This window comes from Cydia fagiglandana, chromosome 14 (genome assembly GCF_963556715.1).
Source record: "Cydia fagiglandana chromosome 14, ilCydFagi1.1, whole genome shotgun sequence".
Taxonomy (NCBI): domain Eukaryota; kingdom Metazoa; phylum Arthropoda; class Insecta; order Lepidoptera; family Tortricidae; genus Cydia; species Cydia fagiglandana.
In genome coordinates, this window is record NC_085945.1 from 7,749,496 (window position 1) to 7,765,482 (window position 15,987).

The window sequence follows — 15,987 nt, forward strand, 5'->3', positions numbered from 1 at the left end:
CCTCAGAATTTTCGCGCGGGCCACCGTCGGCGGCGAGGGGGAAAGAGGGGTGTATCTGGTTGCTGCTTTTAGGGCTGAACACCTGGAGCCCGGCTCTCGCGGGCCGGATTGGAACGCTTCGCGGGTCAGATTTGGCCCGCGGGACGGGGTTTGGGGAGCCCTGACCAAAAAGAATTAAACTCTTATTAAAACAAAATGAAATTTAAATAGCAGTGTATTAAACACAATACATTGTTATATTAAGGTAGAATATGGATTAGTACCGTCCCCATTATTGTCATCGACATTCTCTTGATATTCGGGTCAATCAACTATTGAGTTACCGACGGTAACGCAGGAGACCAATGCGAAACGATTTCTCGAGAGGAATGTTTGCTGTGAATTTTATTCTAATGGACATTTTTTACGTTTGTAGTTGAAATTGTAATTTTTAAGAGTAACGCAGGGGACATTATCTTGGCAACTAACTGTTATTAAGAGTTGATGTTGATTCACCCCCACATACCTATAGGTATTTTGTCTGCTTTCCTGTACCTATTCGTCCACATCTGTGTTATGCGTGTGTTATGAAATAAATTATATTACAGTGAAACCTGGATAAGTGGGACCTGGATAAGTGAGAAACCTCTATAGCTGGGACTCATGGTGCGGTCCCGACACTTTAGCACTGAATTACCTCTGTTAGTAAGATAAAACGAACCTCTATAACTGGGATTAGTTGTTGTGATTTTATAGTCACATTTACCTCTATAATTGAGACAGAGAGTATATTTTACCTCTTTTAGTGAGACTATATATATAAGATTATATTTTCCTTATTGTTTTTTTAAGAATTTTATTTGAATTACCTCTGTATCTGAGATAACGTCAATCTATGACCTCTCTAACTTGGACTTTATTGATCTATTTCCGTATTCTTACTAACTCTCAGTCTATCCACAAATTCCGCATTTGCTTAATTGTGTCTAAACGACTTCACGTTTCATTTAGTTACTTTATGCAGTTAAAACTATCGAAACGAAAGCTGAAATCTTGATAAGGAACAAGAATAAACAAATTTTCATTTAATAAATCTCTAAGATCTGAAGTCCGTATCAAATTTAATTGAAAATAATCTATCCTTTGGAAAATAATTTAAAATAAATTCAAAGAAATAATTAAACAGAATTAAAACTATTTAGGGACAAGGATTATTTTACCTAAACATTTAAAGATAATTACAAAATACCTTATTAACCACCTCTACAACTGAGATATATCCTCTATTATCACCTCTATTAATGGGACCCTCTGTAAATGAGACAGAAATTTATTTGCACCTGGCTAACTGAGAGCCCGGGTAAGTGGAAAACCTCTTTAAGTGAGACAAATCTGCTCGTCCCTTGAAATCTCACTTATCCAGGTTTCACTGTATTTTAATTAATTACTTTTATTTCATTAATATAATTTGATTACAATCCTATTTAATCACCTATAATTAGTGTACATGTTTAAATTGTCACAATTGTTGCTTAGAACTTAGAAATACAGCGGCATATGTTATGTGAATTCCTATTTATTTAGGTACCTATTTTCGCTCAGCGCAGCTCTAGTGGACAATATTCTATTGGTTCTTAAAACATTCCTAGCTATGCATCCTCTCACAGCTCTGCCTGAAGCATCATCTGTTATTGGTTGACAATAAACTCAAAGAACACCGTATCCCCCTTAACATACTCGAACTTGTCTAAACTCGTATGCGGTATGAAAATGTACTGTACTGTCTCTTCTGTTGTGTGACGGTCTTGTCCAGAGCCTCGGTGGAGCGCGTCTTCTCGGTCGAGTCGTCGTGACGTTTAGAGGAGGATTTACTGAGTTATGCTGCGTATTTATTGGTTGACCATAAACTCAAAGAACACCGTATCCCCCTTAACATACTCGAACTTGTCTAAACTGGTATGCGGTATGAAAATGTACTGCCTCTTCAGTTGTGTGACGGTCTTGTCCAGAGCTTCAGTGGAGCGCGTCTTCTCATCGGTCGAGTCGTAGTCGTGCCGTTTCGAGGAGGACTTACGACGGAGTTGGAGGGATTTTACTATGTCCATTGCCTGGAAAAATTTGGATACACTGATTGTTTAAACTTTAAAGGTAAAGGATCAGATTTCTTAGTTATATAAAGATTCTAAAGTTTGATAAAATCCGGAACTACTTGGGGTGTGAAGTGTTCAATATTGTCTGGAGAAGTGTACGGATAGGCCGTATCGTGTTATGAACTGGACCTTTTTTTACATTTATTTTAATTTTTTACGTTATTAATGATGTATGGATGTCGGCGGCCGATCGTAACATCAGGTATATCGTGAAACTCCTAGGAATATCGTGAAACGTGAAAATCTTTGACTCGTTGCCTGAGCCGACGGAGCGCCGCTATGCGGGGCTCCTATTTCTGGACAGTTTGCCCTTCGGGCGTCTGAAGCAACCTAACGAACCTATCCTACCTATATCTTGGATTAATGTGACTATCGTCAAAACATTACACAGGAACATTACGATCTGCCTGATCTTACGATCGGCCGCCGACATGGATACTGATGCGGTTCCATATCCAATGTGAAGACAGTCTTATGATTTCAGGTTACCACCTGATGCTAGATCAGACTACGACACCACAATCATGTAGGTTAGGGCCCTATAATTAGCATTGGCACTAAAATATAAAATGTAACTCACTGTACAGAACTACAGAAGGTTCATTAAACGTTTATTTTACCTGATTCCTGTTATTAGGCTGGTCCCGCAGCACAATGTTGATGGCTAAGTCGCAGGGCCACTCCAGCAGCGCGTCGTAAGGCCCGCCGACCAGGCGTATGGTACAGGTTATGTGCCGCCCCCTCCATTTGCCGATGCCGTTGAGGTTCAGTTCCGCCTGTAACGATCTCATGTTAGCCATGTTAATAAATATAAACTGACAGCTGAAGAGACCACAGCTCCGGCTTATAGCTAGGGCCATAACTGGCCACGCCTCACCTATTAACCCTACGTGATACAGATAGCCCCCTCTGCAGAGCATGCATGGAGGCAGAGGAGACAGCCGTTCACATCATTCCCGAATGCCCAGGGCTGGCAGATACCGCGCACAACACCTCGGCCCACCGGGGTCTCACCCAGAAGTTGTCGGCAACGTCAAGGGTCTGCTAGGGTTCTTGGCAAGAATAGTGCCGCCAACCCATCACGCAAAATAGGCGCAATAATATGACGTCGAGTTGCGGAAACCAAGCCCGCGAGAACCTATAACTATAAACTGAAATAGATGTCATATAAGGTGACAAAGCCCTCCAGTGGCGGTGGCCGGATTCGAACCGGCGTCTACCTGAACCTCTAGACTACTTTATGCCATCTTGGAAAGACTAGGCGTCTTTGACCAACTCTAAGGGCAAGCAGTATGTGCTTGCAGCTCCTACGCGACTCCCTTAGTGAGAGAGATGGTGCTGCTATCTATACAACTTTGTGGGAACAAATTAATGGTAACAAAGTTTAGGTCCTAGCGCGCCCTTGGAAGGATATCCAAAAAGTACTTACCTCAAGGTATCGTTATCAATTTGTGTGCATGAGCGATAGAGAGACACAAAGCGAATCGACGGCGAAGCGCAAGCGATAGTCGCCTTGGCTAGGCCGCCTGTGGTAAGCATTAAAAGCGAACCTTCAAAGTGTAGCCGTATTTGCTAGTCCGAAACAGTGGGCTGGTGAGCACAGTGTCATTAGTTTTAGCGTCCTTCATTCGCTCCGTGAAGTTGTCGATCCGCCAGATAAGGTGCCCTGCGGAAAATAAATCAGTAAAAAATACATGTCGGATTAATATGTGTAGGTTTCCTAGCGCAATTATAAAGATTAGTTCTTTAGAAATGTGCATTTCCTACACGACGATAGTGATTTGGACCATCTAGTAATATTTAGCAAAAAACCGGCCAAGTGCGAGTCGGACTCGCGTTTCTAGGGTTCCGTACATAAGTCCGACTCACGCTTGACTGCACATTTCTAATAGGTTTTCCTGTCATCTATAGGTAAAGATCTCTTTTGTGTATTTTTTTCAAAATTTTAGACCCAGTAGTTTCGGAGATAAAGTGGGGGGAATGATAATTCTTTGGCTATTAACTTAAATAACTTTGAACCTATGTATTTTAAAATTATAAATTAAACATGTCCATCTTTGGGTCACTAATTTACATATTTCAACTTAATTGGTCCAGTAGTTTCCGAGAAAATAGCCTGTGACAGACGGACAGACAGACAGACGCACGAGTGATCCTATAAGGGTTCCGTTTTTTCCTTTTGAGGTACGGAACCCTAAAAAACATTCAAGTGCCTATAACTCTTAGACCGCTTCGCTTGGACGGTCAATTTATAATGTCAATTGATGTTACTAAGTCGCTTTTACCATGTGAATGGCCGCTCGAGGCTCACAAAATAAATGTAGGTAAAGGGTTTTTTCACCACACCAGCTCGAAAAGGCTTACTTTGCACTTCTAAAACTGATAGCAAAGTTGCATTTTATTCACATGTGAGGCAAAAAGTAATCAAATGCAAATTTTGAGTTTTTTTGTTATGTCTGCTGGTAGAATTGACTTTTAAATGATGATTTTGAATGATAAATGTTTAATAACATTCATTTGGATTTGATTTGGTTTGATTTTGTTTGATATTTTACATTTAATATTTGCTTCGGGTTGGTGTGATGAAAAATTTTGTGTTTCACACGGGGACAATTTTTGTTTAACCCCCGTGTTTTGAAACCCTCGCAACGCTCAAGATTCCTTTTTCGAACAACTCTCTACGCTCGTGGTTAAATTTCGGAATCTTTCGCTTGCTCGGGTATCAATATTAGCACGAGAGGTTAAACAACTACTTTGCCCCCTTGTAAAACAAATAACTATTTTAGCCTACCATCATCGCTCCCAAACTCCGCCCTCTCGAAGCCCACCCTCGCCTGGAAGTCGGCCAGCTCGCTCCTCAGCTTGAGGTAGGACTTGGTGAGCGCCCTCATGTCCCGCGCGACGATGTCCACGCGCGCCGCGTGCTCGGCGGTCTCGGCGCGGGCCTCCGTGGTGGCCAGCTCGAGGACTGCTAGGCGGTCCACTTCCTGGAACATGAGGAATATTACTACACGTGAAGTGCAATAAAATATTGAGTTTTAGTTTAAGACGAAACAGGAACTGAGTTTTAAATATTTTAGGTAAATATACCCGTCTCGCTAACGGAAGCGGCTCCTAAAACTAGTGCGATAAAGACAAGTGAAAAATCCTGCGTAAAAATCTCAAAAATCGAGGTTTCGTACTCAACTGTTTCCTTCTCCAAAACTTAACCAATCGTAACCAAATTTGGAAACCTAAATGATTATGAAATTATCTGTGTCGGACCGTTTTGCTTTTTTGGCTAATTGATATCAGTTTTGAATACTACGCCTCTCATTGCGGCATACTCAATGAGGCCATTTTGGCCATTTTTGAAGGGCTCTGGCGCCTTAAAAAACTAAAATATCAAAAAAAGCAAAATGATTCGACACAGATATTGACAATATTAATCTGCGTTGCTCTAGCATCAAAACCCACGGAGGAAACAGTCGAGTTCGTTTGTATGGAGAAATGACCACTCCTGTTGGGTCTTAAAGAACCTTTTTTATTTGAGTTAAGGTTTTAGGTGGAGATGCTGGGCCTTTGAAAGCAATTGTAAGTACCTAATTAGGTATTAGGGACTTCTTAGGGACAGAGACCAGTGTAAAAAAGTCGCCAGCAACATGCAGAGATGGGGCCATTTCGTGACAGACGTACTACAGTGTCTACAGTGAAGTATATATGTCTATTAACTGTCTGGGTGTTTACGAAAAAAAAACTATTCTATTCTAAATCCAGCAGCTAGTGGGCAATCCAAAAGGTTATAGAAAATAACCTTCAGGAATCTTACCGGCCTGTCATGCGCGGCGCCCTGCAGCTGCGCTGTAACGGCGGCCAGCTGCCCCAACTGCGCCGAAGACCTGCGCGCCTCGACCAACTCCTGCTTAAGCGCCGCGCGCGTGTAAATCCAGTAGCTAGGCCATTGTGCAGCAATGGGCAAAAGGATAATCGTTAACCTTCAGAAATCTTACCGACCTGTCATGCGCGGTGCCCTGCAGCTGCGCTGTGACGGCTGCCAGTTGTCCCAACTGCGCCGAAGACCTGCGCGCCTCCACACCCTCCTGCTTAAGCGCCGCGCGCGTGTAAATCCAGTAGCTAGGCCATTGAGCAGCAGTGGGCAAAAGGTTAATAAAATAACGTTCAGAAATCTTACCGGCCTGTCATGTGCGGCGCCCTGCAGCTGGACTGTGACAGCGGCCAGCTGCCCCAACTGCGCCGAAGACCTGCGCGCCTCCACCAGCTCCTGCTCGAGCGCCGCGCGCGTGTAAATCCAGTAGCTAGGCCATTGAGCAGCAGTGGGCTAAAGGTTAATAAAATAACCTTGAGGAATCTTACCGGCCTGTCATGCGCGGCGCCCGCTGCGCTGTAACCGCGGCCAGCTGCCCCAACTGCACCGAAGACCTGCGCGCCTCCAACTCCTGCTCAAGCGCCGCGCGCGTGTAAATCCAGTAGCTAGGCCATTGAGCAGCAGTGGGCAAAAGGTTAAGAAAATAAACTTGAGAAATCTTACCGGCCTGTCATGCGCGGCGCCCTGCAGCTGCGCTGTAACGGCGGCCAGCTGCCCCAACTGCGCCGAAGACCTGCGCGCCTCCACACCCTCTTGCTTAAGCGCCGCGTGCGTGTAAATCCAGTAGCTAGGCCATTGAGCAGCAGTGGGCAAAAGGTTAATAAAATAACCTTCAGAAATCTTACCGGCCTGTCATGCGCGGCGCCCTGCAGCTGCTGCGCTGTAACGGCGGCCAGCTGCCCCAACTGCGCCGAAGACCTGCGCGCCTCCACACCCTCCTGCTTAAGCGCCCGCGCGCGTGTAAATCCAGTAGCTAGGCCATTGTGAGCAGCAGTGGGCAAAAGGTTAATAAAATAACCTTCAGAAATCTTACCGGCCTGTCATGCGCGGCGCCCTGCAGCTGCGCTGTAACGGCGGCCAGCTGCCCCAGCTGCGCCGAAGACCTGCGCGCCTCCACCAGCTCTTGCTCGAGCGCCGCGCGGCTCTCTGCGTTGCGAGCGCGCTCCTCTTCAACCGTCTGCTTTATGTAATCGATTACTGCCTCTGGAAATCGGAAAGCTCATTAACTGCATGTTCTCTTAGGGTCTCCCCAGATCTATCGACACGAAACGATCTGATAGAAAAAACCCTCTATGCTTTAACCCTTATCTTATTGTTTTCGGGGGCCCTTTAGTGCAGTTACCACCTAGAGAAGATCCGTCAACTACTCAAGAGCTTTTCCCACCATATCCATGTGCTTTAAAACCCTTTATGCTCTGGGCTTTATCTCGATGTCTACGCAATAAGAACGAAAAAGACGTCGCTCATCTCGGCCGTCGTGAAACGACCACTGTTCGCGAGATACGACAATTTCCGACCCTAAGACAATTTTTAGATAAATTATAATTTGACTACATCGAAGCTCCTAGCCACTGTCCGTCAATAAAGTCACCACATTGTAGCTAACTATAAAGCAATATCTCCTTCGTCCATTATATCGGAAACAGATTCCCTTAACATTTCTATCTGTAGCGCTTCTGCAGTGGTAAGAAGCTAAAACGCCTATTCGGATTTCGAGATAACCACAAGACCTAGAGACGATTTTGAGATCAACTAGATCTACATTAGATATCGACTAGATGTGACTTGGATATCTAAGTCATAATAACTTGTCGAAATCGTTTAAGAGGACCTCCAGAGTCGCGGAAACGTCAAATTTGACATACGAGTATCTATCTTACAAATATCTTTAAATTATCCATATCGTAACCTGTTGAAGTCTAGTAGAGATCTAATTCATTTTCCGAATCGAGCCGTAAGAGCCTCTCGAGCAACCTACGGATATGACAGGTCCTTCTTGTCTAAGTGACAGCGTGATAAAACGATGTCCGTCACTTTCTATCCCACGGTGTTAAAAAGTGACAGTTATTTTATCACGTGGATGACGATGGATAAAGCCATCCATAATACGCCGGCTGGTCGCAATCTCTCACCTAGCTTATTAACAGCACGTATCCTGTTATCATGCTGCGTGAGCGCCGTCTCCAACAGCTCGCGTTCATGTTGCTCGTGCAATAAGCTGCTGACGGTACTCTCGAGCCGCATCGCCGTCGTCAGCTGCTGACTCTGCAGCTCCTGCAAGATGTGGATTATCAAGAGTTTAGATTAGAGAGGTCAGTTCAGTGTTGAGAAATGGTTTTGACACGTAGAGAGAGGCTGAACCCACCAACCATTCGTGTGTTCGTGTTTGAATTGCTCCTCAGCTCAATTGATACTATTGATAGCACCCTAAGATCACTTGAAAAAAGTGATCTTAGGTAATGGTCAGTGGACAAAAAAGTCCAGTAGGATCATCCAAGAAAATGGTTAAATTCGTAGATTAAAGCCGAAGACAGGACTGATGGAACTGGAAAGCTCTGCCTCGTCACCTACAGAAGCAAGGATATAACCGTCGATGAAAGAAAGTAAAGCCCATCTTGGTGTTCGCTCTACAATATTATCCCAAAAATTGGCACAACGGTAGTTGGTAAAACTTAACATCTGAATGTGACCTTCCAACCCTAACGGAAATCTAGGACTTATCAGAATTACTCCGGTTTCTGCAGCATGATTCTTGTTTTTAATTTGTCCATTATTTTTACTAATCAGATATTGCACGTGTTTAGAGGGAAAGATTAGAGAATTCATGGTTGGAATGGAACACTAAATACCTGTAAAGCTAGCTGCACATTAGCCAGGTCATGTTTAAACTGCGCAGCCCAGTTGGCAGCACGTTCCGCCTCATCATCCACGGCTGCACGCAAAGACACAAGCGTAGAAAGGAAATGTTGACTTCGCTCCTCCACCAGGACCAGCTTCGAGCGGAGATTCTCCAGCTCTGAGGCTTGCACGTCGCGATAGTTCACTTCTTCTGTGATGACTAGTCTGGAAAGGAGTTCGAAAAATTTATGTATAAAAATCTGTTGATAATAAAGTTGCAAATTAAAAAAAGCTGATACAAATTACATATCGTATTCTTTGCGTTTTAAACGGGCGTAACGTCTTTTGACCAGTAGTGTGGCCTAATCTTATTCCTCTTCATTTCTTGAATTGATAATCATCATCTCAGCCATAAGACGTCCACTGCTGAACATAGGCCTTCCCCTTTTTTGGGGGGTGAATGCCATAGTCGCCACGCTTGGCAGGCGGGTTGGCGATCGCAGTCGAGTACACCAAATTTTGAGGGACGCTGCTGCCCGTCCACCGGTGGTCTTGGACGTGGTTTAAGGACATACCCGGGTCCTGGACGTAGTTTAAGGACATACCCGGGGCCATATTGCCGGGCCGGAATTGGTAATAGGTACGTGTAACTTCCACCGTAAAATTGGACTTGCCTGACCTTTGTCACAAGCCCGATAATTTCCGGCAATAATTTAGAAAACACACGTAATTTATGGATAGCCTAGTAAATACTCAGAAGGCTTTAATGTAGAGTTTCTACAGCCACGTTCTAATGCAGTATCAAAAATTATGCCACGCCGATTTCACGCCGATCACGCCGCCGCCGCCGGTCACAAAATTATCGGACGCCGCCGCCGATGATTTTGCTATCGGCGCACATGTCTAGGCCATACCTACTAGGTACAATGAAAACATTTTTTAGCTGGAAATAGGGTATTGAGGGGTGACTGCAAAGAGACGTCTACTTTCAACCCTTTCAGAGACCAGATGATAAAACACTTACTTAATATTAGCGACCTCCTTCTCAAGATAAGTAACACAGTCATCGAGCGCTACTGCTCTGGGGGACCACGTGTGGTTCTTGATGGGTTCTGGGGGGGACGGGTCAGCGTTCCGAGCGTGTGTGGGTGATGATGTGGAGCGATTCTGAAAATGTTATAAATTATTCAGGTAGAAGCCAGACCGCTTTTTGATTGTTTTCTTTTGATAAAGTATGTTGCAGTAATTAGTACTATTTTTTTGGGTAGTTGTAGATAATACCTAGGTTTTTTTAAAATTTTATTTGTGGGTAATTTTATCTACGTCAAGGCGGCTAGCACATCTTGCCGCGACTTGCACGACTTCATAAGGTATCGTATAAGTTATATAGCTCACTAAGATCTGACATTCCCAAGGTACATATGTTAGCCGTGCAGCTTTATCTAGCTGCGTTGGTAAGTTTTGGTTATAAGTTTTGGATTCTTTTTCCGGAAGTTAAAATGCAATAAGAAACAAACTGCGTACAGTTTTCTACTTTCAAGGGACAATACTAATTATCACGAAAACCTTAATTTGAGGAAAACAGGTAGAGTTAGACCAAGAAAAGTCTGCAGCGATTTTGATAACCCACGCAGTGCGTCATTTTAAACGTCAAACTTCTATGAAATTATTACGTTTAAATAACACTTGGACCGCGTGGGCTATCAAAATTGCTGCAGACTTTTCTTGGTCTAACTTTAGACTTGGTTTCATACTACCTTTTCCATTTTCGGGCAGTCCTTCACGTGTGTCTCCTTGTGTTTCCTCTGGATCCAGGCGCCGCAGCGCAGCGGGCACTGCTCCAAGATGCTGCCGCATAGCTTCAGGTGGCTCTGATCAAGACAAACACATTATGGCTCCTCTACACGATGGGCCAGCGCCGGCCGCATTTATGCGTTAGAGGGAGCAAGTGATATTGCGATCTCATTCTACCGCATGGCTGCGTCCCTTGGAGTGGCATCATTGTGGTGGCATCGTGTAGAGGAGCCATTAAAGGCAAAAAAAAACTATTATAAAAGGAAAATAAAACTAGGGTAAGGGCGGATCCAGGGGTTGGACCCTGGGTCCTGAAATAGTACACAAGGGATGAGCACCCTTTCACCCGAGTTAAACACTCTACTTTTCATTTCGAATACGAGGAAAGTAAAATGCATGGGTATCACTTTTACTGCACACCTTTTAGAACAACAATGACCCTCTTGAGAAATGAAAAATAATTAGAATTTGACGCATGGCAATGTAAAAATTCGCCTCGAATGGTACTTATTTCAAGTTTCAAAAGTTATAGGTACAGATCAGTTAGGTACACAATGGCTTGATAAAATGTTATCACATCAATTCGTATAAACACGTATCTTCGCGATTATCTCAAGCTCTGCGAAATTCATTGATTATTAGACAAAATAAATGTCCTAAAAAATATGTCATACCTATTTCAAAAGTTGTGTATCATATCAATCACAAAAATAATCAATACTATATATTAAATAAATGCTTTAAGTGTAATAAATACACCCTTTTAGTTGCTCGGACTTTGGGATAACTTTGTTTTGGTAGGTAGTACCTACGTAGGTACAGTCACCTGCAATAATATGTTACTCTTCAAAGGCCGCAAAAATATGTGACACGCTTTTATGGCTCTACAATTATGATCGTGTCAGATATTTTTGCGGCCTTCGTTGTGTAACATATTATTGCAGGTGACTGTACAGCTGTTTGGACCATCAACACGAAAAGCTACAAATTTTAATAGTCAAATTTAATCTAATACCGGGTGTGGCCTGTAATATGAGCAAAAAATTAAACTGTAGGCTGTACTCCTCATACTGACTAACATTTGTTCAGCGACTTTTAAAAATAACTTGTGGTTTGATTTTTAATACACTTATTCTAAGACGCAATATATGTACCTATTGCGAATTTTATTTTGTTTAAGGCATCACAAGCAACGTCAATCACAATGATATGGCGTGGCGATGGCGTCCATTGAAGATAATGTTTATTTTGTATGAAAAATAGGGAAATAATTCATAATTTTTAAAAGTTGTAGAACAAAAGTGTCACCGTTTGAGGAGTACATTCTATGTTTTAATTATTTGCTCATGTTACAGGCCACACCCGGTATAACCAACCAAACGCAGGATTGAAAGCAGGCCGATTTTACACTTGCTATGTACTTGCCAAAGGTCAGTTTGAGCATCATAATTGTTGACCATAATTGCATTTTAGACAACAATTCCACAAGAAAAGTCAGGCGTACTGAGCTCACGTACCAATTTTTTTGTTTATTAGGTAGATACAGTCAGCATCATAAGTACGCATAGTAAGACATTCAGGATGGTAAAACTACGCGTCAAAAGTATCTACCATTCTCAATTAGCTTATAAAAAGAATAATTCTCTCTATAATGTATAGGGTTGCATATATTTTTGGCACGTTGTTTCATATGCTACTGTTGATGCTAACTGTACCATAAAATTGCATCCACATTACCTGTAACTGGCCCAATTCAAACAACTCATTGCAGAAATAACACTCGCTGTCCTTTGGTTTCTTATTATCTACAGCACTCATTTTGTCATTGGTCCGATTTAACTATCTTCGAAAAACATTCCACTGTTATTTCCTAAACCTCTCTTCTTAAACATAAACAGTTTAACTATATTTACTATATCATTTCTGAAAGATAACACTTTGAATGATTTGTTTTATAAACTTTAACACAGTCAAAAAATTAATACAATACACTATTTACAAAATATTAAACTCGTATCATATATTCACAGCCGCACTGTCACATAAAAGAAACAAATTTTATTTTCTTTAATCGAATATATAAACTGTTTTCATTTATTTATTTTTAAAGACGCAATAATAGCATTGGCACAAAATACGCTGAAAGTTCTGTCAGTTGTGCCAAGTGAATCATAGGTATCTGATAAGTTATCTCTCATTGATATTTGATACGGGGCGTTGTCAGTGATAACTGATAACGCTAAACGACGAGGTTACGCGCAGCGCTTCAGAGAACCAATATTTTGTGGCACCTTCGGACTACAGATGTGCCAATTGACGATTTAAAAAAAAAGGAAAATTTCACAGAAATTTCAGGAAAACTTCATAGGAAATTAAAGAACCTCGTTTTGGAAACGCAAAATTTCGATCCCTATACAAAAATACGTACTTATCCGTATTCCTATGTTCCGTATGTTGGTAACGGCACAACAATACTCGGTACAACAATGCATGTACCATGTACCTGATGTACCTACCTGATGCCATCGGGTGTACAAGTTATCGGGTTTTAAACCGAACTAAATATTTCGAAGAGCAAGATTCTCAAAACGTCCGGATATTTTTTTTTAATAAATGTGTCCTCCAATTTTTCGAATACAGCTAATAGGCAGATTTGGATTTATATATACTTACACGAGAAACTTACATATAGCCACAGAATAAATAATAGTACTAGGTACAGAAGGCTCACTCTCTAACAAAACGCGTCTGTCACGATCAGCACAGATATGGCCACTAGGTGGCGACAGCGCCAGGCGCGGCTTATGGCAAACCCCAAAATTGGGGTCGAACGGATGGACTTTTAGCTATCTGTAGCAAAGCGACGAAATCACGGAGTGAGCCACGCCATATAGTGATTAGTGTAGTTAGGTATTATATGATCTGTGGTAGGTAGGTACTATTGTAACTTAGGGTAGGTACCTATACTTACCTACGTAAATATTTTGACGATTATGCGTTAGTTTTCAGGTTTTTTTTATTACACATTGACCGATTGACAACGTCTTATTAGAGACTAAGAACCTCACTGGTTCTAAGCATATTCAATTATTCACTCTCGCTTTAAGAATATACTTACTTAGCAAAAAGAATCTAATGTAGGTAGGGTCGTTTCTCAAAAAGTTGGCACCGCCAGGTTAAAATTTATGTTGTTCAAAAATTTTACATTTTCGCATTTTTTTTTATTGGGATCGTTAAAAGGCAACTTAAACTATTAGAAAATGTGGAAGGGAAGCAATTCCTTCAATTAGTTTAGAAGATATAGGCGTTTGAAATTCAGGTGAATGATATCAAGGACAGGTGAAAGATATTTTGTCTCCAGGTTATCGATAGAAGAAGCAGGTTATCGAGAAATAAGTACAAATTCCAATGAAAATATTGACAGGTTATCGAGAGGCGTCATTAACCTGTGTCCGTTACCGTTAACCTGGTTTCTTGTCATCATTCACCTGGAATGAGTGTCATCCACCTGTCCACCACATCATTTTCAATGCCTTCTAAAAATAATCGAAAAATGTGTCATCTTCTATAAAAAGGGACCTTATTGTCCACCACGATGGTTAAAATTTTGGATTCTGACCCACCTCACCTTCGATTCGATTCCCAATTTAACAACAAGTTTTTGAGAATAAGTAAACATTCAATCTTGCTGTCTATTCACCCTGGCAGTACCTAGTGGAACTCAGGTTTGATGCAACATAGACACACGCTGTTTTGGTCAATCGACACGTCTTGATGAGGACTTGGGAGGGCAGTACCCAAGATAGAGATGATGATGAACCCTCGCAGCACCTAGTGGAACTCAGGTTTGGTGCAACATAGACACACGCTGCTTTGGTCATCCAACACGTCTTGATGAGCACTTGGAAAAGTGGTACCCAAGATAGAGCTGATGCTGAACCCTCGCAGTACCTAGTGGAACTCAAGTTTGATGCAACATAGACACATGCTGTTTTGGTCATTCGACACGTCTTGATGAGCACTTGGGAGAGCAGTACCCAAGATAGAGCTGATGCTGAACCCTCGCAGTACCTACTGGAACTCAGGTTTCATGCAACATAGACACACGCTGTTTTGGTCTTTCGACACGTCTTGATGAGGACTTGGGAGGGCAGTACCCAAGATAGAGCTGATGCTGAACCCTCGCAGCACCTAGTGGAACTCAGGTTTGGTGCAACATAGACACACGCTATTTTGGTCATCCAACACGTCTTGATGAGCACTTGGAAAAGTGGTACCCAAGATAGAGCTGATGCTGAACCCTCGCAGTACCTACTGGAACTCAGGTTTCATGCAACATAGACACATGCTGATTTGGTCATTCGACACGTCTTGATGAGGACTTGGGAGGGCAGTACCCAAGATAGAGCTGATGCTGAACCCTCGCAGCACCTAGTGGAACTCAGGTTTGGTGCAACATAGACACACGCTGTTTTGGTCATCCAACACGTCTTGATGAGCACTTGGAAAAGTGGTACCCAAGATAGAGCTGATGCTGAACCCTCGCAGTACCTAGTGGAACTCAAGTTTGATGCAACATAGACACATGCTGATTTGGTCATTCGACACGTCTTGATGAGCACTTGGGAGAGCAGTACCCAAGATATAGCTGATGCTGAACCCTCGCAGCACCTAGTGGAACTCAGGGTTGGTGCCACATAGACACACGCTGTTTTGGTCATCCAACACGTCTTGATGAGCACTTGGAAAAGTGGTACCCAAGATAGAGCTGATGCTGAACCCTCGCAGTACCTAGTGGAACTCAGGTTTGGTGCAACATAGACACACGCTGTTTTGGTCATTCGACACGTCTTGATGAGCACTTGGGAGAGCAGTACCTAAGATAGAGCTGATGATGAACCCTCGCAGTACCTACTGGAACTCAGGTTTGATGCAACATAGACACATGCTGTTTTAGTCATTCGACACGTCTTGATGAGCACTTGGGAGAGCAGTACCCAAGATAGAGATGATGATGAACCCTCGCAGCACCTAGTGGAACTCAGGTTTGGTGCAACATAGACACACGCTGTTTTGGTCATCCAACACGTCTTGATGAGCACTTGGGAGAGCAGTACCCAAGATAGAGCTGATGCTGAACCCTCGCAGTACCTACTGGAACTCAGGTTCCATCCAACATAGACACATGCTGTTTTGGTCATTCGACACGTCTTAATGAGGACTTGGGAGGGCAGTACCCAAGATAGAGCTGATGCTGAACCCTCGCAGCACCTAGTGGAACTCAGGTTTGGTGCAACATAGACACACGCTGTTTTGGTCATCCAACACGTCTTGATGAGCACTTGGAAAAGTGGTACCCAA

General features: G+C 42.8%; 1 protein-coding gene across 1 annotated transcript; it reads right to left on the reverse strand.

Annotated features, from left to right (window-relative positions):
* Positions 1 to 1,671: 1,671 nt before the first annotated feature.
* LOC134670522 (TNF receptor-associated factor 3) lies at positions 1,672 to 12,514 on the reverse strand. Its single transcript, XM_063528333.1, has 10 exons — positions 12,364 to 12,514; positions 10,590 to 10,703; positions 9,857 to 9,999; positions 8,844 to 9,057; positions 8,127 to 8,268; positions 7,028 to 7,197; positions 4,921 to 5,116; positions 3,680 to 3,795; positions 2,750 to 2,905; positions 1,672 to 2,087 (listed from the first exon to the last, which is right to left on the reverse strand). Exons 1-10 carry the CDS (start codon positions 12,442 to 12,444, stop codon positions 1,869 to 1,871), a joined length of 1,551 nt encoding a protein of 516 aa, XP_063384403.1. The 5' UTR covers positions 12,445 to 12,514; the 3' UTR covers positions 1,672 to 1,868.
* Between the last annotated feature and the right edge of the window lie 3,473 nt (positions 12,515 to 15,987).

What these genes read in the sequence shown, in the direction of transcription:
- LOC134670522 (XM_063528333.1), bottom strand. Translation starts at nt 12,444, where the DNA reads ATGAGTGCTGTAGATAATAAGAAACCAAAGGACAGCGAGTGTTATTTC. An exon ending in TTGAATTGGGCCAGTTACAG is followed by an intron (nt 10,704 to 12,363) that starts GTAATGTGGATG and finishes TGTCTTGATCAG; the next exon opens with AGCCACCTGAAGCTATGCGG. An exon ending in AAGGAGGTCGCTAATATTAA is followed by an intron (nt 9,058 to 9,856) that starts GTAAGTGTTTTA and finishes ACTCCTTTCCAG; the next exon opens with ACTAGTCATCACAGAAGAAG.